General features: G+C 38.3%; 1 protein-coding gene across 1 annotated transcript in view; it reads left to right on the forward strand.

Annotated features, from left to right (window-relative positions):
• The first annotated feature begins 575 nt into the window (after nt 1-575).
• Nucleotides 576-24441, forward strand: part of ZNF385B (zinc finger protein 385B) — a 67094-nt gene continuing 43228 nt past the window's right edge. Inside the window, exons 1-2 of the mRNA XM_050711622.1 lie at nt 576-683; nt 10501-10631. Of these exons, the coding sequence (XP_050567579.1) occupies nt 10542-10631 (90 nt within the window). The 5' untranslated portion in view covers nt 576-683; nt 10501-10541. The remainder of the gene's footprint in view (nt 684-10500; nt 10632-24441) is intronic.

Here is a 24441-nt window from a genome sequence, read left to right on the forward strand (position 1 = left end):
TCTGTTAGTTTTAAATCTATTGCCTTCATTCCTTCCCATGTAAGGAAGGGTACATACCATGTATTATAATTTTATAGATTTTTAAATTTTTACTTATTCATCAATCCCAACTTTGAGAATACGTAAAGCAGTACTCCTTAATTCACAGAGCCAGGATTTGAGGACTCTGTTCTTCTGAATCTCATGACCCTGCAGAATCTCTGTAACCCTGCTCTCCAAGATCCCCTTTTATTAACTTTTTCAAAAATTCAAACAGACACCATCTCTTTTAAAAATAAAAATATAAAATAAAAAGAACCTATTTAAAAGATACAGCTCTGTAGCAGCCAGCTAGCCATCTAAAACAGTAACCTCTAACTTTAATTACAAGAATAATAACAGGAAAGGTGCCACTGAAACACAGTTTGTCAGTCTTTCAGGTTATATTTGATGTGGTGATGTCAATAGTAGGCTGCCCTCCCTCTGGAGTCATGTTGCAAACAGTGTCCTCAAGGGTAATTAAAGCTAAGCACGCAATTACAGCAGCCCTGATTTGTTTGGACTTGTTGGTTGCCCACTGTCTCATAGCACCCAACATTACAAATGCACCATGTTGAAATGAAAGGATTATTTATTTCTGAGTCTCATGCTGTGTGTATGTTTAAATGCTGCGGTGGAGGTGGACTGTAGCCCTGGGTACTAAGGTAAGCATCATGACACCAATTAGCAGTGGGAACTGGGACTGCATGGTCTGTTTTATGCTTTTGTTTTGCTAAAATGATTCATGGTTGCGTGGCCTTAGCTAAACTCTGCAGCTTCTGAATACTCTAAGGCACTGGTGATCTATAGCACTTTTATTTTCTGAAACATTGACAATTTTTTATTGGACAGAAAGCTAAATTTTATTCATCAGTGAACCTGGTTTCCATGGCAGACAGTTTCAGTAGAGCACTTTCAAAAATCTGTATTACCTGTTGATACAATCTTTTACCTGATGGACGTTTAGGGAGCAATGCCAAAAGAAGATCTTAGAAAAGGAAAACAAGAAACAACTTGGGTAACCGAGCTTTCTAGAGGTGACTGTGTAGAAAGTGGGAAAAGCAAATGAAGCATGAAATTATCTGAGCCATGATGACTTTTAAGAGTGTTGATAATTGACTAATTGGTTAAATGGTTAGACACATCTGTGAGGTTGCATCTGGGTCTAGACTCCCTTTTAACTTTGTGTACACTGTTGCCAAGCTGCTGTGTTGGGGTATTGAAGTGGAATAAGGAGAAAGAAGCCAACTGCAGACATAAATGCTCCAAATGTACAAGATAAGGTGTGATGGCTTTATGTGAGCATTAACAAAATGGTTACCCATCAGCATTCCCTTTGATACACTTGTTTGTTATTAGTGGATAGCAACTCAGGATGTCCTGAAGGAAAGGCTGTGTTGAGCCTCACTAAGAATTAGATGATGAGCTCAGTGGTGTCAGAATTTGGGATAAAAGGGCTAGGTATTGAGAAACATGGTATCATATGAGAAGTGTAGGGGAAATTCACTCTCTAGAAAGCAAACTGCAACCAGATTCTATCCCCAGTATTATGGAACTTTTAAGGTAGTGTAAATTGAGTCTTTTTTTACAGCTGTTCCTTAGTAGGGACACTTCAGTTTGTAAGGAAATATTGTGTTAAATCAAAGGATACTTTTATACTCTCCCCTAATAATTTTTCCATTTTCTAGATAAAGATACTTATTTTAAGAGGTTGCTCATCATTATACAGCAGTTCCCTAAAGGGAAAAAGCACTTGTGCTTGTACTGGCATGGTAATAAACTGTTGGCACAGGTTAGTTACTGTGTTGAGTTCCTGAGATAGTTACTGTGCTTCATCCTGGGACACTAACTGATTCGATGCCCAGCACCCAAGAACACGCATTTAAGTCAAAACAAAATAAACAACAATAAAAACAAACATGGGATGTAAGTTCTCCCATGCTCTGGACAAGACTGTGGCTTCAGTAGGCTGGTGGTGATATTTTTCTTTTCATTAGGGATGACAGCATAAAACCAAATAATGCTCTCTCACTGCACCTTTGTGTTGGGAGAGTGGAAAATGCAAGGGGGGCAAATAATTTGAGTAAAACAACAAAAGAGATCCTTAGGATTTCAGAAAGATCTCTGTTTGTATAATTGGCAAGAGAGCTGAAAAAGAAACAGCTTTTTTTTTTTCTTTCTTTTTTCTTTCTTTTTTCTTTTTTTTTTTTCTGTCATACCTGGACGACTTCAAAAGAGAAAACCACTCCAAAGCAGCATTTCCCAGAACCAGGTAGGAACAGAGGAGAGGGCAGAGTTGCTTAGGTGCTCAGGCCGTGGGTACCAGAGGGAGACGTCTGAACAAGCCAGGAGTTTCCAAGAAAAACAAGCTGGAGTGGACTGCAAAACTCTAGCTGACTTTAATGCAGACAGGAGTATTGCATTTATTAATAGTTGTCACTGTTTAGAGTAAAATCCAACTTACTGAACAAGATAGTGTTAAGATGTAACAAGCCACTCTGCTTTTCAAACAAATCATCTTGTTTGGTTTAGAAAATTATAAGAAGAAAATTAGCTCTTTTAAGTTACTAATGACAAATATTTCCGTACTGCCTATACATAATAACAAATTGTGGTTCTGCTGCAGCCAGAATGTTTCTTCCGAATATCAGTGAAGAATGGTCCTTATTTTACCTAATTGCTTAAGCTTGAGAAGGAGCCAGTCCGAACAGACATGTATTAATACTAGTATAATAGTTCTAGAGTTCGTTTGACTTGGGAATATAAATATTGCAAAAAGTGTGTGGAGCAATGTAGCACGATTGCTGTAAAATTTAAGCTGGGTATTGCACTAGTGTTTCCTTTCTCAGCTGCAAGAATACAGGGAAGACTGGAGGCAAAAGGAGAAAGAACGCTGGTGTGGGTCACATTCTGTAAACCTGGGGAGGGATGGAGCTCTCCCAAAAGTTAGGAGCAGATAATTGTAAGTTATTTAAGGAAAATGTAAGGCAGTCTGTTCAATTTCTAATTATTGGACTACTCTGCATATTCCATCTTTGTGCTATCTTATATATAAAACCTACAGGGATTCTAGTTATTTCAAACTACTAGAAATGCAGTACAACTGCAAGGAGAGTAAGAATTTCTTGATCAATGTTTTGATCTACATGTCTCTAGAATAATGAAATTACAGTTTTCTATAGTTATCCCTCTATGCTCCCACCCCCTACAATTGATAAACATCGCTATTTGTTCTCCATGATTTTGGTGTGCTAAATGTTGAGATTAGGAGAATAAATATTAATGTATTTCTATTTATTATTATTATTATTACAGTAGAGATTTTAAATACCAGCTTTTCTATGACTGCCTTCATATCAAGCTTATGTATAGTATTTACAATATTTAGTCTGCATAAAACATTGGAGAAGGATTATTAACAAATCATAGAAATTAGTGATTCCAAGTCAGTCAGATTTATGTTTTTATTTTAGAATCCTTTTAAGAAATACATGCAATATATAGCTATACTTCTTTTCTTTCTGATTGTAAATAAGCTATATATAATCATCTACGCTAGGTAAGTAAGTAATGGTTGACTTTTTGGATTGATGAAATGGCAGAAATTCCATTCATTTCAGCAGCATCAAGTTTCAATTAATTTTTGGTATTGACCTAGTCAGTGGAATCCTACATGTATTTGAAAAGCAGAAATACTTCATTTCACGGTATCTGATTTTATACAAAAGGAGAATATGGAATTCTGTTAGCTTGTCTTAATAATACATTTATTTCTAGATGATAATGGAAATAGTAACTTTAAGCATACTGTAAATCACATTTTAATTTGTAGGGACAGAATTATTTTCATCATCTGACATGTTTCTTAGATAGGTCATACTTGAGCACGAAGATCTTAAACTGTGCATTATATAGTTTATTTGTACATTGCGGTGAAGTTGCATCAAATGCCTCTGGCTTTTTTGAAGCAACCACTGAAAAAATAAACTCAGACTGGAGTGAAAATATTTGACATGTCATTTTGTATGCGTATGTTGCTTTGCAACATAGGCCTGGGCTAATGCTTTCTGATAACTTGTGTTAAGATGCTTATGCAGAGTGCTTCTTGCTTAATGCTGTTGAATAGCTGTAAGCTCTATACCAGTTCTTGCTGTCTCTCCTTGTGGCTTCTGAAAAAAACAAACAAACAAAAAAAAACACCACACATCTTTGAGGATTGTACCCATTTTTAGTTGTCAGACTTGGATGGGGATGTATGATTTGTGCTGTTTAAATCAGTTAATATGTCAGTGGAAGGTCTGATTGGTTCTTTGGTCTCTGAATAACATTTGAGGTATGAATTCAGTGCATTCCAAGTTTTAAAAGATGTGTAAGTAACTAGCTCTGGTGATAACCATATCAACCCTCAAAGGACCTGCATTGCCATTCATTAATGAATTAGTTTGCATGGTGCCCTGGGGACATAGAAGTTTTTTGCATTTTTCCTATTGTCAACTGGGGGTTGTGTCATACCTCATACATACTGGGGTTTTGTTTCAAGGTATTTTTAAAAACAAGTTACATTGTCTGGATAGAGAATATATTTCAGGATCATGTTAATTTGCTGTTAGGGAAGCTGCTGAAGGAGTGGCCTTCTCTCTTCTTTACTACTTTACTTTCAATCCAGTGGAATCTCTATGGATATCATAAATCTAATTTATCATAATTTTATATTATAAGGAATCAATGTTTTGCTGATTGAATTCTCTAAAAAATGATTGAAATGCTATATTTTTTCACATTGTTTTGTATTTAAGAGATGAGAATGTCTTAAACTTCATGAATATTAATGGCATCCTAGAATAGCTTTTACCTTAAGCATTTTGATATCAGCACCTGCTTTTCAGAAACTCAGAAGTATTTTACTTGGAATCCACTTTTTTTTTTTAGCAGATTATCTTATGCGTGAAGAGGAGCACATCACATTCTGTAATGCCCATGTATAGCAATATACAACAAGCAATATTAGAAGATTCCTAAATCATGTAAACTTTGAGAAGGAAAAAAGACTAGTATTTTATTGTTCAATATAGAGAGATATGGTAGGTGCTCTGGTGACAGATGTCATATGAATACCAAAACTAAAAAATGCAGTAACATTCAAGTGACTGATTTTGCCTCTCATTTATGGTGAAAAAAAATAATGGTATTGAATGTAGCTAGGTCTGGGGCATGATGAAGTGGAGGCATTGGATCCTTGGCAAGATACCTATTGATTTTTTTTTTAAAATGGGGTGCTTTCCTGTAGTTAGGTGTTGCTTTCTTTTTTGAAATATTATGCAATTATACCAATTTTCCCATAAAGGTGCATAAAAGCAAGTGTAGGCTTGGCCTTTTTTTTTTTTTTTTTTTAACGGCACAGGCAATAGAGCTGAAGAGAGTTTTATTTGTTATGAAAGCCTAGGTACTACTTCTGGCTCTAACCTGTTTATAAAACAGTTTTTGAGGCACATGCTGAAATAAATATTTCTGACAACGTTCAAAACTTCCACTGACAAAATTAATAAATTGAACTGAAAGCTGTAGAGACCCAGATAAAGGTTATGGGTGAATGCATGCAGAATTCTCTCAGAATCGTTCCATGAAACATTTCAAACATGTCCTGCCCGGCCTTAAGGCTTCTGGAACTTTGAAGGAAAAAGCTGTAAATTGAGATGACAGTGTGAAGTATAAAGGCAGGGTGACTGTGCATACTGTGGTTGCAATCCATAACAAATTCAGCCAACGTGCAAAACAAAAGGGACAAGTTGTCACCCCCACCCCTGGAAGGGATACTTTTCGGTCAAGCAGTGTCTGAAAAATGCTTCGCTAAAAAGGTCAAGGGAGGAGAAACCCCAGAACTCACCCATCCCATCAGTTGTTCACATGTTGCTACGGTTCCCTGACTGGGTGAGACAACTAAACGTTGCTCTAGAGGGTGATGGCTCCTTATAGCCAAAAATGGTCAGACAATTCAAGGATGAGAAAGCCAGCATGTCCTGTCCCTAAACTGAAACTTCTTCGGTGTAACTGGTGTAAGTGGTGGTGGGTGTTAATAACTCAGATGAGGCCCCTTTGATGTTTTACCCAATAGTGTGTTGGGCACAAGTTAAAGATGACCACATGCAATGTGAAGTGGATGCAGATTGTCCAGTCCACAGAATTTTTTTGACAGGATACTTTAATTCAGTCCTGATAGCACTTCGGTTACTCTTCCACTTGCTCCTGTGTTGACTGTGGGCTTCTTCCTTGGATCTGAGGACCGTAGTGTTGTATTAACATCTTTAAGTAATTAAAAATGGGAAGGAATTGAATATGGCTCTAGATTTCTCTACAGTGACCTTTAGTGAAAGCTTTCCAAGACCATGCTTTCAAGTTTGAAAAGTGTAATTTGTTTATTTAAATATGCTGAAATTGTTCACAAAATGTCTTAGATGAGTAATTTATGATTTTGTATGTGTGTATATGTGTAATAGTCTAATACTGACACAAATCAGAGGAATTAATGTGCAGGCATTACATGTTTTTGTGTGTTTGTATGTGATAGAAAATGGTCTTCAAGAGAAAATCGGAGGTAATATTTTCACAAGTAGTTTTCAGGGGGATGCAAAGGGAGCAGTTGCGTGCTTGGATTTCACTGGACTTGACACCTCTCTTGAGAAGGATGACCGGTGGCAGAAGCTAGCTGTGTTTGCCTCTGCCTCGACTGTGATCTTGCCAGTTGTGCCTTCTGCAGCTTTTCTGTGGAGCAGGAAAAGAAGAGCAGGGGAATTGCTGGAGACTTGTGGACCCCCTTTGCCACCTGCCAGGCTGTCTGTAACTCATCTTTCACTGGTGCTGCCCTGGGAGAGACCAGCACAAAACTTTCCAAATGCCTCCTCCAAAATATTGATTTCATTGCTTAATTATGTGCCTTTTTTGTTAGACACGGATCACGTTTGGATAAAGATGACAAAGTCTAACCTTTGTAAAACCTTCAGTGTCCCAGTGAGTTTCAGAGTGCGTGAAGCCATGTGTAAAAAGAAACAGAGCATGTTACACAGGGACTTGCTTTTGAGACGTGTAGGAGGAAGAAATTTTTTTTTATAAAATGAGACATTTTGGATCAGATGAGTTTGCTTTCCCTCTCTTAGACAACAATAAAGCAGATCAGTTGAGGTTTGGTGCATCATTTTGGCAGTCTGTTGCTTTCATCCCCTGTGCTTAGGTAGCTCCCACAGTGGTAGTCACAAATGAAACTTTTTTTTTGTTTGTTTGTTTTTAAAAAGGTTAGAAATTACAAATTTGAAATCAGCAAATGAATTTACAAGAAAGATCAGTTATATTTATGCCAAAGACTCACAAGTAGTTTAAAACAATCTGTGTTTGACATGGTAAATTGTCTTTATCATTAAAATGCTAATGAAATGGTAAACATCTGTTAAATTTATGATGATAATGAAGCTTGTCAGCTACATCTTTCTTATGCCAGTATTCCTGCTTTGCTCAGGTCTGAATACAGACCTGGTGTAGTGATGGCAAAAATCTATTTGACCTTTGGAAAAAATGCCAGTGGAAAAGTATGCCCTGTTCTGTTGGATCAGATCATTGTCCTGAAGTGCTCCCTCCTGTAGTTTGGGTCGTCCTTACCTATCATTCTTCCAGAGGCTTTCAGATGTGGGTCTGAAAATCGAACTTCAGTCAAACAGGACTACTGGTATATGGTTGGCAATAGTAGGAGTAGTAAACAGCAAAACAGAAGCGAACAAATTTATTATTAATGCTTACACTAATCAGTCTGGTAGGTGTGTATGTTTTCTGTTCCACAGGGGCTCTGAATGTATCCTAATCTAGTGATCATGTATTATGCTGGCAGCAGAAACACCATAGGCTGCTAAACTGTGGGCAGATTTCAGATGTATTTTAAATGATCTGTACTCAGTTGAGGCGTACAATGAAGATTGCATTGTTTAGCAGAGGATGCTAATAGTTTTTTAATTTAAAAAAATTTATGCCAAATGTTTTCTATACCTCAGTTATATATAGCATCAGAAACCTTGCTTAGGTCTGATTTTAAATGCCAGTCACAATTTAACTCTATTCTGTTCTCTTTTTTTCCTGTAAAATTTAGTTAAAAGATGTAACCATATTTAGCTTCATTGCTTCATGTTTAGCTTCATAGCTTAATTGAAGTGTGTATATGCAAAGAGAGGACAGGTCTTTTTTAACTCCATGCATCTTTAATTGCTTCTGAACTTCAAAGAGAAACTTGTAGAAGTTTGATGATGATGGCACTTTATGGAGTTTAGGTAATTGCTTACAGTGTAGCTGCTGTTGGAGTACAACTCAGAAATCTAAATTATGTAAAGGTACTGTTTCAGAATCAGCGAGTAGAAATAATCATCATTTTTGCAGTCAAAGATATTTTCTTTGGGTAAATCCTCTGAGATGCTGCTTTCCTGCTGACGCTTTTTTTTTTTTTTTTCATTTTGGATATGGAGTAGAAACTATGGGCATGTTAGACAGCCTTTAGCTTTTTGACATTTGTGACTCCACTTGAATAAGCTTTGACTTAATTAAGCACAAGTGTCACTGAGTTACACGGGCTCATGCAGAATGCAGGGTTTAACTGACTTAAAGATTTGAAAAAAACTTGCATTTATGAAAGTATCGGGGTAGGAGAAGAGAGAAAATATTCTGGAATAGGGTATCTCAAGCATATTTTTCCTTTCAAGTTGTGCAGCTCAGTTGGGATGGTGTCCAACAGTTTTCTTTCCATAGTTGTCAATGACCCATCTTTCTGCTATCCTCACCCTTTGCCTGTAGAAGAAACAGAGAATAGATTATAGCCTGTTACTCATCTGCTAGGCCATAATACAATGTTTACTATGCTGCAGCTGTGATCAAATTGACTGTGTCTCCAACGTCTACAAAATTTGAGCTCAGGGCTAGTTGTAAGCGTTTGGCTATCCAATAAATTCATGCAGCCCCATCTGGCTTCTGAACTCTGCTTTCCTCTCAGATACTATAGAAAGAAGAAACTACAGGTTTGAAGTCATGTCTGTGGAGGCGATGAGATGAAAAAGGAGGAAAATTTCTCTGCCTGGAATTTTGCATGTCCTTAACAACAAGAAAGGGAGATGTTTAATGGAAGACTGGTACTTAAGCAGCCCATGTGGATTGTCTGGCATCTTGCAAGCAGATGCAAATTATTTGATTTTGTGGGAGGAGAGAGGGAAAACTGCTTGGTTTACTTTGCTCTTTTTTTCCCCTCCTGACTGAGTTTAAAAAGCTCAGACAACTTCTATGAGAAAAAATGCTTAGTTACTGTGTCAGCTCTGCTTGAGACCAAAGAAGCTCCCAAGAGAACTGTTACACTCCTGGCTGATGTGCTGGCCACTGGTGAGCAGGAGAGGGAAGTAATGATGGAGAAATTCTGGCAGAAGGGACCTAGAGGAGAGGCAGAGAATGACTCACCCTCCTGTAAAGACATGGGACACTTGTGTTCCAGTGCCTGCTCAAGTCTGTGTTGAATTATTTATTCAACCCAGGAAGGAGCATCTGAGTTTTGTTGTTGTTTGTTTTTTAGTTAATTTTTGATTTCAGTGAAGGGAAATATTGTTTGAAATCTATTTTTTTATGATTTCAGGGGGAAAAAAATACTCCCACAGGCATAGCTGGAAGCAGTGTGCTAGGCATGCTATCGTGTGGATAGGGCAAACAGCTAGTTATAAATGAATGTTTGGACATCTGTGCCTTCACATTCCTTTGGGATCTTGCTGGGGAGTGATTCTCAAGTGTATACAGCAACAATTCCAGTACGTGCATTTCTGGAAAGCCCACTTTTTGGGAGAAAGATCTGTGCTCCAATTAAGAAAATGTTGATCTGCATTGCATGTAGAGAGTTCGTGTGTGTGCCAGCTGATTATCTGTTGTCCATTTTCTAATATTTGTATCGCACTGTAAAACACAAGGAATTAAATATATATATATATATTATATGAAATGATGTTTGTGCAGCACCTGATAGTTACAGAAGCCACCAGAAGAAGAAGAAACAAACACGCAGCTCACTATTTGGAAACAGACCTCTGGATTTCAGCTTGCATGTACTGCCTGCGTTAGCTGATCTAATAGGCAACCATGAATTGCAAAAGCATCTGACTTCCATGGGCGCCCATCCTGGCCTTTTTGGCACAGAAGAATTTTTCAGCTTTAGGAGGATTTATTCTACCTGCCAGGGTGATTTATATACCATATGTCTCCTCTTCAGCTTCCGAGTATGCATGGCCATAGGGAAGTGTTCTGCCTCATCTCTAGTGTGTGGAAATAGGTTTCTTTTAATGATATTAACTCCTGCAGAGCCACTTTATTACCTCCATGCATTATTTGTTCTTGGCGGTTGTGTCAGCAACAGATAGCTATGCTGTGTGTAACGTGGAAAGGAGAATACTATGAATTCCTGGTTTTGTTTGCTCTTGGCAGGCACTACTACACTTCCCACCCTTGTGCGCACACCTGCCTTGATGATGCAGCCTTCCCTGGATATCAAACCCTTTATGCCCTTCTCTGTGGACAGCAGCTCTGCTGTTGGATTCTTCCCAAATTTTAACACAGTAAGTAAAGGTGCTTCTGCATTTAGTTTCACTGTAATGCTTTCCAAGCCAGTTCTAACATCCGGTATTGAAACAAACCTAGTTTTAGTAGAACCCTGTTTGTCTGTGCTGTGAAGGTTACTGTTCCCTCGTGTGAAAGTCTCAGGCTGTTACCCAACCTTCTTGCTGCAAATGGGCCCCATCTTTTTTTTTTTTTTTTTTTTAACTTGGTCTGTGGGGGTGTTGTTTGCACACAGAAAAAGCCCCATGGCAGAGCTTTAATGAGCAATGGAATAATTTGGGGTGTTTACCTGGGCGTATACGTTTCCATGAGCAGTAAAAAATAAAAATAAAAAAATAAAGAAAAAGCTAATGGAAAAACCAGACTGGCAGGTAAAGCCTAGATCCTCCACTGACTTAAACATGTTGAGTGCACTGAAACTAGTATTTTGCATGCTGCCACTCAGTTTCGATTGTGGAGTTAATTCAGCATAGAACAAGTCAACAAACATTAAGTTAATAGCAACAGGAAGAAAACTGCCCCGGTTCATTTCTGCTGAGTCAGTAAATATGCTTTGCTCATCCATGACCATTGCCTGAACTGTAGAGCATCATGGTAGTCACTGTTGTTGTGGAGGGACGGGAAGGGGAGCACTGTCACCGCCAGCAGGCAGTGATCAGCTGAGCCACCACCAAACATTTCCTTTGCAAATTTGCCTTCTGCCTGAAGTTAATACAGCAAGAGGACTTATTCTTCTTCCTGACTTACAAATAAATCTTGCTGACAGGCCTTGTGGTTTGAGCACGCAGTGCTGTGGGATGGTTATGAGGTAACATATCAGCCGGCTTCTTTCAAATGTCAGCAGCCCAACTTATTTTATAAACTATAGCAAATATTACTAATTCATTACAAAACAGGCATGTAAAAATTGTGTGTTTGTGGGAGATGTGAGGTTATTCATGTGTACAGATCTGGGGGGTACATACACATACTTGTGTACAAAGAGAGAAAAGATAAAAATCCAAGTATTTTTGAAGTGCAGGAGTCAAAACTTAATACAGTTTAAGACAGCAGTATGTCATTCTCATCTCCTGGGCATGATGCAATTCATATTCATTTTCCTTTGTCTAATACATTTGAAAATTTTGTTATTGATTCGTCTGTTTTCCAATTGCACTGGCATTATAGCTGAGCTTTTTCACAGAAGTGTACATAAAGTCTTGGAGAACCTTTTCTTTAGGGATGCTCTGGTTGTAGTCAACCATTATTTGCTTGCCGGTGTTTTTATTGAATTTCTGAGCTTCTGTAGCCTCTAGAGGCAGATTAATTTGGATATATAGACTGTTTTTGCCTATGTACACTAGCTTACATTTATCTAGGCTACATTCTATTTGCCTAATTGCCAGAGTGTTTATCCTTCACACCTGCCACTTCTCTCCAAACTTCTATGAGTTTTATTAAAAGAGAAGCCTGGGGTCATTGGCAAATATCTTCTATTCCTCCCTTGGAATTCTTGATAATTATCCAAAATCACACTGTCATGCACCACAGACACCACATTCTTAAACTCTCCTTTTGGAGGAACAGTATTTCAGCACTACACTATTTCTAATTCACAGACTTTGCCATTTATCTTGTACATATTGATTTTCCTTAATAGCCTTTTATAATGGACTTTAAAGCTCATTGGAAAACTAAATCATTCATGGTTATCTTCTGACAGGCACAGTGAACACCAGTTGTCATACATTTCCCTTCTTTTTAACTTAGCACAACCTTTGCAAATGTAGATTTCTGTTTTTATTATTTTTTTTTTTTATCCAAGTAAATACAAATGGGGGGGAGGGGGGAGAGGGAGGGGAGATGTGTAAATAAATAAATATAATAAAGTCAAAATCCTTTTTCCAGAAGATCAAATTTGAGTAAACACAACCAAAAATCAGTTCACCCATGATGTATGCATCTTCAGAAGTTCCTTAATTTTTCTTCTTGTGCAGTACCAGAGTATTGGAAGAGCTTTTGCCACACGCATGCACATACACACCATCATTTGCCTTACAAATTAATCACTCACAAGAGGACTTGTCAAGGGCTGTGGACAGTGACACCTCTGGCATGCAACTCTGAATCTCTTTGCCTTTGGTAGGACTGAGGGGACCGCCAGCACATGCCAGGGCCACTGTTCACTGAAGGTGGAATAAAGAAATGTGGTCTGAAGAGAAAACTTCTCTGCATCAACCTGTTTCTTTTTCAGTTGCAGCCAGATACAGAGGTGTTTTTTCTAAACCCTGTCAGGAGGTGATTTCTAACTTAATTTCAATGGCCTGAAAAAGAAAAGTTTCTGCTGAAGGGCTTGATACTGCAACTACCAGGTCATGAAGAATAAGGTAAATTATATTAAATAGAAACATGTTTAAAGGAACACCCCCTACCGTGTTTCCAAAATAACTTCCTTTATTTATGGAAATATATTTAAAATCTGGGGTAAATCCTCTTTTTATATAGTTAACTTTAACAGTTTTCAATTCTGAAAACATCTGTGGTGCTACGGATGAAACATCAGTGTTCCCATTTTCTTTGTGAACATTTTCTGATCACGTTCCTCTCCACATGGGGTACTTTCAGATAAAATGCTGAGCAGACCCTGATTTTTTTTAAAAGGAAAGAATACCCTATGTATATCTTATTTTCTTGACAGAATTGTGTGATTTAGTCTAAGATGCCTCCCTTCTGTTTCTCATAAATCAGCAGTAGTTCTAAAAATAATGTGGATGTGTGTATAGTACTTAGCAATTCATGCTCCAAATGAATTTTTCTTTGTTCCTTAGGACTTGCTTATTATGTAGGCCAAATTAGTTGGGGATGCTGGTACTGACTCTTTTGGATACACGCCTTTATTCTTCAGCTAGGGAGCTTTTTTTTTTTATTTCAGTGCATCAGCCAGAAAGATCTTCTGAGTGCAGAATAAAGGACTCCAAGCAGCAAGGTGTTGCAGAACAGGTACTCTGTTCTTTCCTGGGCTTTTTGGAGCACCGGCAAATAGTTTTGTCAGATTAGGACAAGTGTGATCAGGCTGTCACAGCCTGAATGTGGGCTGGTGCATGGAAGGACAGGAGCGCTCTCAGAAGTGCTGCAGCAACAGATCCAAAGGGGACAGCATGTTAGTCCTGGCATCAAGTTCTGTAAACTCTTACTCAGTTACTTGTACCCCTCTGCATGAAATGCATAGCTTGAATCAAATTTTTGGCTAGTATGACTTAGAATATTTTTTATTTATAGCAGAGTGGGATCCAGGAGGTTCCCAAATTGGTACCTCCAATTTGGAACGGAAGCTGTGCAAAAAGGTATTGTTTAAGTACAGATGGTCTTTAACATGCAAAAAAGACTAATGATTCCTTAACATGTAACATCTTGCATGTTGATTACATTTTAAGATCTGTGAGACTTCAAAGTGAAGTCAAGTATATAATGTTAGTGAAAATCAAAGGTAAGATTACCACACAGTTTTAATTAGGTCCCCATTGTGCATCTATTATAATGCAATCTTGGATTTTACACTCACTGGCTTTCACCATACAGCTTCACCTTCTGTTCCAGTCTTTCTCTACACATTCTTGATGCATTTTATTATGTCATCCGTTCCGTGGACTGTATGAGGAAAATATGCTTTGTGGTCACATCACAGAAGGTTATATCTATGCATGAGCTAAAATGGATGAAAGCAAAGTTTTATCTTACAAAACAAACTGAATGATCGCTGCCTGTATCTCCCTATAAGGGATGTATAGTCCCTAGAAAAAAAAAAAATAGCCCTGAAAACTCCAGCACATTCTACCTTGTCCTGAAATGAGAGCAGCACTGCTTCATTCAAATTTAGTTGAAGTGGTGTGGCCAGGGACCCATCGGTCTGCACAAAAGCAGTATCAGCAATTTCTGAGATTCTATCATCATAGAAAATAATCAGCAATTCATATGCTTCCTTCCAAGTTTGTTATGGCCTCAGGGGTAATCAAAGATTATAGTATCTCTTGTAGCATTCACGTTAGTGAGATGCTTTCCATCTAACTAGACCACAATTGGTTTCTAAATGCTGGTTTGTGCCTTCATAGTTTAGAGGACTCATGGGTTAATGTGGCCTGGTTGCTGCCTCAGAGTCTATTTCTCTTCCAGTAGGTTATGCTGAGTCTTTGCATTAGAGTTCAGATCTCCCCTTGCAAAGCAGACCAGAAGTATTTTACATTTGCCAGGGAAGGTGAGCCAGCTGGAATAGGCTACAGGAAGGGAAAGAGGAGCTGACTGGTAACGTAGTCAGATATCTCTGTCTTTTCTCCATCATTAGCCTTGCCTGGACTAAGTATCTCTGGCCTGTACCCAAGAAGACTACCGGCAGGGACTAATTTGCTCTTTCCTCTTCTGCATTTTCAATTATGTCCCTCATTTTTAGTTGCTACCTCTCTAGTTCTCGTTTGCTCTCCCTCAAATTTGAAGGGCCCCCTAATCAAGCAGATCAGAGCGCTGTGCCTCATATCGCCCGCTACTCACCCTGCGTGCCAAGAGCCTCTCCTGCTTTTGGCGCTGCACTGCAGTGCAGGAGCTTTCTGTTTCCTTCGCAGGATCTGAATTTCAGCCACTTAGCGCTCTGCTGCCATGCCAAAGTACACACTGGAGCTCAGGCTTGTATACAGGAGGAGCGGATTCCAGATGCAGCCAACTGGATGGTGCCAGGCCATTACCTACTGTCCCCTGTCCCATGCAGCCTGTCCTTGTGCTCTCATTTCCCCTTCTCCCTTCTGTGCAGAGCCAAGGGAACGGAACCTGCTCTGTTCATCTCCCTCAGAAATATTCTGCTCCTGAGAATAGGTGAAGTTTCATAAGAGCAATACCTTGATCTCATTACCTAACAACACAGGAAAGAAATTGAAGTAAATAATTTAAAAGCAGTGTTTTGTGGAGTAGCTGGATGTTTGGTTTGGTCTGGTTTGGTTTTGATTTTTTTTTCTTTAAAAAAAAAAAAAAGGCAAGATTTTTTTTTACAGGCCTCTTATGTGCCCTTTTTTATAGTTACTGCAGGCACACAAAGCTCCTCAGGTTTTCCTCTGGTCCTTCGTGGAGAACTTAGAAGTGCTCCTCCTTTACCTTCAGTTATTCTGTAGTCTGTACAGTGCATGTTTTCCAGATCATAGCCAAAATCATCCAAACTACAATATGAGGAATTGAGGGATACCTTTTATGAATGGCAGAGGGAAAAAAAAAAAAAAAAAAGACTAATACATGTTATCCCAGTTATTTACACAAGAGAAAAGATGTTCAGGAACCCCATAATAAAGCCTGAACTGTGGAAGCACAGGCTGCTGCTGCTGTGTTCCTGGGTTAATTCTTGCTGCTGTGACACAGTTTTCCTCTGGCAGTATCTGTCCCTTCCCTTTGTGTCCTTAGTCTTTTTACACCAAGCCAGGGATTTCTCCTTGTCCTTCTATGGCTCTGATGCAAATCATCAGAAACCTCTTTCAACTGTGGTATGAATTTCTGGAAAGATTCTTCTTAGTCTTTGGAGGCCCTGAAAAATGTTTATTCAAAGCATTGTATTTTTCCCACAAAGTACTTGAGCTATTTCTGTTGAAACTTTCAAAAAAGATTGAGCTTGAAGCACACACCTGGTAAGATACACCAAGTCTGTATGTGGAAAGGGGGGGTGGGGGTGGGGACGCCGGAGGGAGTAGTGCTGCCAAAAGCAGGGAGTTGTCACTCACTCTTTGACAGGTTTTACAGTTTGTGGTATTTCAGTTTAAAGATGTAGGTTCCTTAGCTCCTGTCAGAAATCTCTTCAAAGAGCAACTCTCTGCTAAATAAGAGTCTAAATAAATATTTTTCTGACTTGTTTCTAGTCTCTAATGCATGTTATTCTCGGGAAAAAAAATCTTATCTAAAATAATAGACTGTCTTTAAAGGTGATTCTCCTCAAACATTAATAATTGTCTGAAGATTCCCATTACCTTGCATTTTCTCTAGCAGGATCTGGATGGATAAGCTTGGTTCTTTAACTTCCCAGTTCTGCAGCCAGATAGGAAGCCTTGTCTCTAAGGAGTGAATGCATTGCCACACACCAGCAAGAAGCAGATGTCCCCCAGCACGCTGGCCTTCTCCTACCGCTTTACTGGAGTTCAGTGTTGATGGTGTGGTTTTTGAAAAATGGTTCCTGAATTGTTCCACTGTTTCTGTTATTGTCCATACAAGTAATTAGGTCACCAGCCTAATTCCTTAAAGAACTACAGTTTCTGCATACAAATTCTAGCATTTCCTGAGTCCTTCAGAAGATCAATTCCTTGGCTGCCTGTTTCATCTGTCTTTACAGAAAGCTGGGAATTAGTCTCCCTGACACTTCCACAGTACGTATTCCTTCTCCTTGTCAGCACACGGTGTAGCCAAAAAGCCTTTATCTTCATTGAATTGCTTTCTTAAGTTAGTAGTGTCTTCATGACACAAGGAAGATGTTTAAAGGAAGAAGATTATTAACCATAAATATTTCAGACATTAGACCATAGAAAGATGGACTGTGAGGCAAATGTCTCCTCTCACATCAGGCAGTTGCAAAATTGCAGTCTAAGACAAACGGGGAGCGTGTGTTTCACCACTGTGCTTATAGAGATTTCAGTAGTTTCTAATTACAAGTTCTCTTGTCCTAAGAAAGAATCCAGAGCACCTTTAGAAAAGTCTCAATTCTTGATGTGTCAGCTGAATGCAGAAGCACCTGCTAGTGTGGCATGCTGGCTGTACCTGCTCAGTATTCCTGCCCTCACTTACAGCTTGCTTGCATCCCACCATGAGAAAGTTAGAATTACAGAAGTGATTAATTAATAAATGACAAGAATTAGCCAAGAATTAATGGCTGTTGTACTCTCTCTTTCTGAATGTGGGTATAGCTGCCAGTCTTTTAATTTAAATGCACTCAGTTTTACAGCAATTTAAGAATAGTGTATGGCAATTTAGAGTCATAGTGTGAAAGCTGTCTTTTGTTGGCATTCCTGAAAGCTGATGGTACGCAGGTCTGAGGCCCTGACCAGCCCATTTCAACTACCTGAGCAGGGCTCATTTCAAGAGCTGTGGCTTTCAACGTGGTCTTCTCCGTACACAATCTGTCTGATCCCATAGTGGATACATACAAACTTCATATGCTACACCAACTTAATGCTATGGAAAGAGAATGAGATGTATTAGAAAAGACCAGTTTTTTCCCTTTGCCTACTCTGTATCTCATTTACTTAGATTTACAAACAAATACAAACAATAAGATTTTGATTCTGCATTAATTTTCAGGGCAGGTTTGATTAGAAATGGATTTCTCTTGTAAAGACTCTTATACAAATACAGCGTTGTTCTTTTATTTTAATCAAAAGCATTTTAAAAATTGTTTGTGTAGTGTGTGGTACTGATAAGATTAAGAAAACAGACAGACACATTATTGTGTTTTTTTTTGTGTGAAGAAAGCCTTATTCGTTACTGGGGAGAGTAGATGACAGTTGTCAACTAACATAAGAAATTTTCGGTTCTGACTTGATTCTAGTTTATATTCAGCTATTTTATACATTTATGTTAAAATGCATATATACATATAATTTATCAATTTTTAGATACATATTTTTAGCATGTGAAAGGTAACTAAGCTAATTGATTTCAGAAGACTAGGCTTCCTGCGTCCTTATTCTTTCCTGTTCAAAGAATTGATTGAGGCCATGAATTTGGCTCTAACTTCTCTTAACATGGTTCAGAAGTGTGGAAGAAATTCAAATCTACCTAAGAGGATACCTCTTATGTGCATGTGATATTGGTGTTCTGGAACAGGCTGGGAACAAGAGAACTGCCAGCAAAACTTCAAGCAGACCCTCAAAAAGAAAAGGGTGAGGTCTAAAGGCATCCTCAAAGATGAAAGCAAGAATTAGGAATCTTGCTCACCCCACACATTATCTAAGTTTTTCTGACTACTACCTCCTAGGCTTGAGTCTTCTGTCAGGATTCTACTGAAAGGTAATTTTTCATATTAGTTTACCTATTTGTATTATTTTATTGTCAGATGGTAATAGACAGTTTGTAAAAAGAAGAGCTGTGCTCTCAGGGTATGCTATTGGTTTGATTTCCAGCATGTCTCATACAGTAGTATGTTTTTATTTTTTTCTGCATCTGAAAGGAAGATGTTGCTGGTAGTATTTTTCATTTAGCTTAACATAGCCAAGTGTTCTGAATAACAGCAGCCTTAATAATAAATAGCAGTTATATAGCGTTTTCCATCAGAGGATTTTGAAGAGTTGTAAACATGTTATTTAGACCTTTCAGCTTTTTTTTTTTTTTTTCCCGAGGTTGCAAATATTTTTTTTCCACATTTTTGAGAGGAATAATACAAGTACAGTTAAACTTTGGAGCCACTAGAATCACAAATGGAAGGGAAATTGTAATATCACTTAAGTATTGCTTTAGCCAGTGGGGTTGTACTTTATTCTTTTTCTCAATTTTGGTCTGTCATAGTCCTCAAAACTCATCTTACAGATGCAAAGTCTTGTATGGTAGTAAAGGAGTAATCTGAATGCATTGAAAATGAAGCTGCTGATTTCTTTTAGCTGGTTCAGTTTAGTATAAAACAAAGCATTAAACCTCAGGTATTTACTTTTTTCCTTGTTTCCCATTTGCATAATGGGGGGGAATTCTCTTTTGTCCCTGCTTTTGTCCCAAAACATTTTGAGCAGCTTTCTGTTTATTTACTTCAACTACAAGAATCTCCACTCCTGTCCAGAGCAGGAAATTTAGCCGTTTTTTTTTTTTTACCATAAGTTTAACCTATTTTAAACGGAGGCATCCTCTGTTTAAATGATGCCAGCAGCATAATTTGGTATTCACATTTGCAAACTCAGTCCTTTTATGTACCTGTATCCTCACTTGTGGATAAGCCTTATAAGAAACCGAGACCAAATTCAGAAGTTTTTACTGTGGTGCCTTGCCAATTCTTTGTTTTGTTGGGTTGTCTTTCCATAGACATCAAATATTTTAATAATCATTTTTTATTTTTATTTTTTAATTACAACAGTTTCTAAAACAGCAGTGGAATTTAATTTTTAGAACAGTTTTTTTAAGGCTCTCCTAATGATTGTTTTCTAAACCAGAATTTACTTTTAATGTACAATAAATATATCCATGGGTGAAAGGAAGGAAGGGCAGAGGGAATAAGAGGGAATAGTCCTAGCACTGGAAAAAAAATGATAGTAAAAAGAGAATTAAAAGATGTTTTTTTCAATTCTCTTTTGATCTCTATGCTTAATCATATCATATTACATAGGGAGAAGGGAAGGGAGAGATTAAAATAATTACATGACTTATTTATTTAATATTTGATTTTCTTGATTTAAGCCAAAGAAATGCAAAGACAGGGTTAACAGAAGAGCAAAAGATCAGGAAATCCCTGGTTTTAATTCAGTTGGACAGTGTAGAACATTTTTACTTTTGTTTATGTTATTCTAAGCAACTATTTTTCACCGGTTTAGGAGAGAGAAAATTTTGCTGAGAAGGCCAGGATTCACACTTGGCCTCCTGAGCTCAGTCAGACAAATTCTTGTGAATTAGACTTTCTAAATGAAACCCCAACTGAAAGCAGCCTCTGCTCCAACTCCCAGAGTTGGTGGTGTTTCAGCCGGCTCCGCCCCCCTGACTAGGTCAAAATACAGCAAAATTGTTTGTGCTAGCCTACAAGATGAATAAATGGGCCTGTCAGTAAAGATGTAGGGCTATGCTTCCCAAGCTGATGCTGAGGAAAGAAGATGAATGCATTTCCTGTTAAAAGAAATAAGATTTAATTAAGTAGGTAAAGAGAGAGTGTATTTGAGCATACTGTTGTCACTTCTAGTGCCTATACTTCAATGGCATATTGAAAATCTGAAGAGGAGTCAGAGGAAAAACTATCGAATGAATCAAGGCTTTTATAATGAGAGGCTTAAGGAATTCAGCTTATTTGATTTATCCAAGAGAAGGTTAAGAGCTGATCTGATTGCAGTGTATACGAGTGCCTACACATTCAGACATTAGGGTGCCCTTTAATCTAATTGAGTGAGGCACAACTAGATTGAGTGGTTTGTAACAGACACAGCACGGTGTGGATGTTAGCTGTGGGAATAGTTGATCATTAGCATTGCTTCCCCAGTGATGTCGTAAATTTATCTGAGTTGGAAACTTTTAAATCAAGGCCATGTTCCCCCCTTCCCCCCCCCCCAAAAAAAAAAAAAAAAAAGGTTCTGGTTGACCACACATTATCAGACTTTGTAATAGGAAGGACTGAAGCTCTCCAGTGTGTGAGAAACTGTCACGCATTTCTCAGGAAATCAGATGTAATGGTTTCTTCTAACCTAAAACAAATCTGTAAATTGCTGTAGATGTTGCTTTCAGTATTTTGTGTGATTGCGGATACAGGCACAGAGAGAGAATCACCCCTTTTCATTTTCCTGTGCAGGCTGGACTTCAAAAGGGGAACAAGCAAGACGGTAGTACACTAAGGGACTCTGCATTATGCCGTAGGAGTGGACGTAAAGCAGGGAGGGGAGCCTAACTGCCGCTGGTAGGAGACAGAAAATCAATGTCCCAAGCCCAGGGTTCCAGCCCTGCAGCTATGTTGGCAGAAATAATGTAGAATTTTCAAAAATGAAGTTAGCTGAACAGTAACCTCTAAAAGGAAAATGATGAAGCTGAATTTATTAATATTTCATCTCTTTTAACACATAAAAGGTTGTTCCCAGCTCTGGATGCACTTTTGGTCGTCTTGTACTAAAAAGGATGTTGAAATGTAAACTCCAAAGCTTTCTCTTTCCTTTTTATTTATTTTTTTAATTTTTAAGTACTCGCTGTTATTTCAACAACTCTTTCTGGGTATCTGTAGTGTCTGACATGTTAGCAATTAAATTACAGCAAGTTTTTTGTTTTGCGTTAAAAAGTCTTCAGGCTGATTTCCCTCACTAGTAGTAGTGTGCGGAGGTCACGGCTTATCACAGCCACTGTTTTCCTTGGGGAAGCTGGAGCTTGCTGCCAAATTGATCAAGAGGGGAAGAGGCAAACACAGTGAGGAGTTGAATTCAGGGACATTTGTGTTCAGAGTACAATGCTGTTCCTGTATTTTGGGAACCATGTGGGAGGGAAGGGAGATATTAGTCCCTGCAGCCTGCCTTGTCTCAGTGAATACAAGAAGTTCAGGCTTATGTATTTCTGAGCTTGGGAAAAGGCACCTACTCAGAATTTTAAAAAGAACAAAACAGAGAGATGCTGCTCCAAAGACACTCATGGTAAAGTTATGGACTCAATGCAGCCTGCATATGGTTGGGTTTGACTTCAGTAAGATCCAAATTTCATGCTATGTGTATATATATATATGCATGATGTGCAAGTACAAAGAGAGGTAGTTAAACAACAAAATATGATAAGAGCAATCCTCAGACCACAGGATTATGGCAAAAAACTATAATGTCACAAGTTTGTTATTCTTTCTATTCTAATTTAAATATTTGCACAAATCTTTGAAACAGCTGCAGACAATCTGGAAAGAGCTCTCCCCTGGCTCACCTACTAGCCATTTACATCTGTCTGATTTTTTGAACCCTAAAACATTGCAATGAGCATTGAGATAGAAATGTGGGGAGGCTGGGGTTGGAGACCTGTATGTTCACCGTATAGAAGTACATCTCTGGGGACGTGCTCTGTGCTAGCCGAGCAGGGCTGATACATGGGCACTGTTGACAGAGTTCCCTCAAGAAAAGTAAGAGGTGTGTGCCTTAGCAGGTGTTCCTGGTAATGCAAAATAACGAAGGAAAAGTGAAACAGTGTAGTGTCCACTTGAACAGTATATTACTCTTAGCATTAGCACAATGAGAAATGTGTTCTCTCTTGTGACAAAAGCATCATGAACATGGAGAGAACAGATTATTGACAGTCTGGGCTTGCTAATCATGTCAAATGTTGCATCGCAGTGCTGAATTTTCTGATTTTGTGCTGGACATCTTAACTATGTGCTCTGTTGAGTATGGCTATTCACTTCCATAACTGCTTTGGTCATCATTATATGTACTGTTGTGGTAGAAGGCTGTGGGTATATGGCAGAATTGATGGTAAACTTCAGCATATCACCACTCTCCGTGATAGCAGCATGCTCAGCTTTCCTGACAGTTTGAGCTCAAGCACAGAATGAGCACATGTCAGCACACAGCTTCATGATCAAGAAGGATATTGGGAAGATCTGATCTGCAGGATGTTTGTTGCTGTTTGCCTAGGTACTTGCTTATAATATTTTTTAAAAGGCACACTCATAAGGAGGGTAGCCCAGCAGTTTAGAAAAATCCCAGAATTTAGTTTAGATGCTGCCCTGCATTGGTAATTTATATATGTCACTGTTTGCTCCCCTTGATTGCCAGAGGGAAGCACTGGATTGTATTATCAGTTCTACATACGGTTAAAAATTTTATTTTGTCAGAGTAAAACAGCACAGTATGCCTTAGGGCCACTGTCAGTGTTTGTACAGAAGTTTCTTAAGTGATACTTCATTAAATTTCTCATAGCCACCTATCAATATTCTGTTTATAAATGTTTTTCTAACAGACAACTTTAGATTTGACCTGAGAGTTGTCATGATAGAAGGTAACTGAGCGGAGGGCATAAATTCCCAGTCACAGTTTTAAACTTTGATTTGGAGATCCTTGAGTTCCACTGCCATGAAACGGAGGCTTTATTGCTGCTGTTATGAGAAGATAGCTTTTGGGTGTAGATTTTCATTGGAGTGGTGGCAATAGTATGTATGACACTTGCTTACCGTGTATTAATAGCTAAATAGATCAGGAACAGACTGAAAGCTTAGAGAGTAGGTCATTAGGTAGAAATGGCAAATGTAGATCAATGCACCATCACAAGTGTAGATGTTTAACCAGCAATTTAGCCTTGCTACTTTATCAGCAGCTTGTGTTGTTATTAACTAGACACTAGGCAAGCACCAAAAGCTTCAGCTCAGATAACATCTAGGTTTATCCAAACTTTTAAATTGGAGATCGCACCTGAGCAAAAAATAATGAAAGTATTCTGGGTTTGCAATATCACAAAAAGCAGCTCTTCTTGCAATGTAGTGTCAACTTATTCAATCAAAAGGCTCAGAAATGATACCCAGCCTTTCTGTTTGCAGCAGCTTACCTCTTATCAGGATCAGTACAGTTATTTCTGAGGCTTACAAGATGTTGTTTGTGCTGTCTGCTATGTGTAGAGACATGTTAAAATAACAAGAACTTCAGTTTCATCGAAGTTCTCCAGATGCCCTCGCTCAATTTTTTCCCCTCCTTCTTGTGCCTATTTTGATGTCTCTTAGTATAGTCTGGATCCCTTCCCAAAGGGCACAAAAGAAGAATCTGTGGTACCATGAAAAAAAAAAATAGGGCAGGGAGAGTTTCTGTTAGCAAGTGTTATAACAGAACTCAAGGATAAAATGAATTACCGATGATAGTGTGTAACAGCTCATATAAACTGCTTTTGTACCTGAGGGCTGAATCGTGTGAAATGTAATGCAAGTTCTTAAAATCCATTCTGTGGAAAATGTAAGCTATTAGATGACCTATTTTTGCCAAGCAAATTAATAGGAACCTGAGTAAGAATAGTATGAGAGGACACTTCATACTGTAAACTGTCTGGAAATTGTAATCATAAATTACTTTTTAAAGAGGAAACCTTCTTTACAAGCATGTTTAAAAGGGGTCAACAAATATGTGAATAAGGATGTTTTGACTGAGATATTTTGAATTACCAAAAGATTTTTCACAAAGCCCCTTAGCA

Source organism: Cygnus atratus, chromosome 6 (assembly GCF_013377495.2).
Source record: "Cygnus atratus isolate AKBS03 ecotype Queensland, Australia chromosome 6, CAtr_DNAZoo_HiC_assembly, whole genome shotgun sequence".
Classification (NCBI taxonomy): domain Eukaryota; kingdom Metazoa; phylum Chordata; class Aves; order Anseriformes; family Anatidae; genus Cygnus; species Cygnus atratus.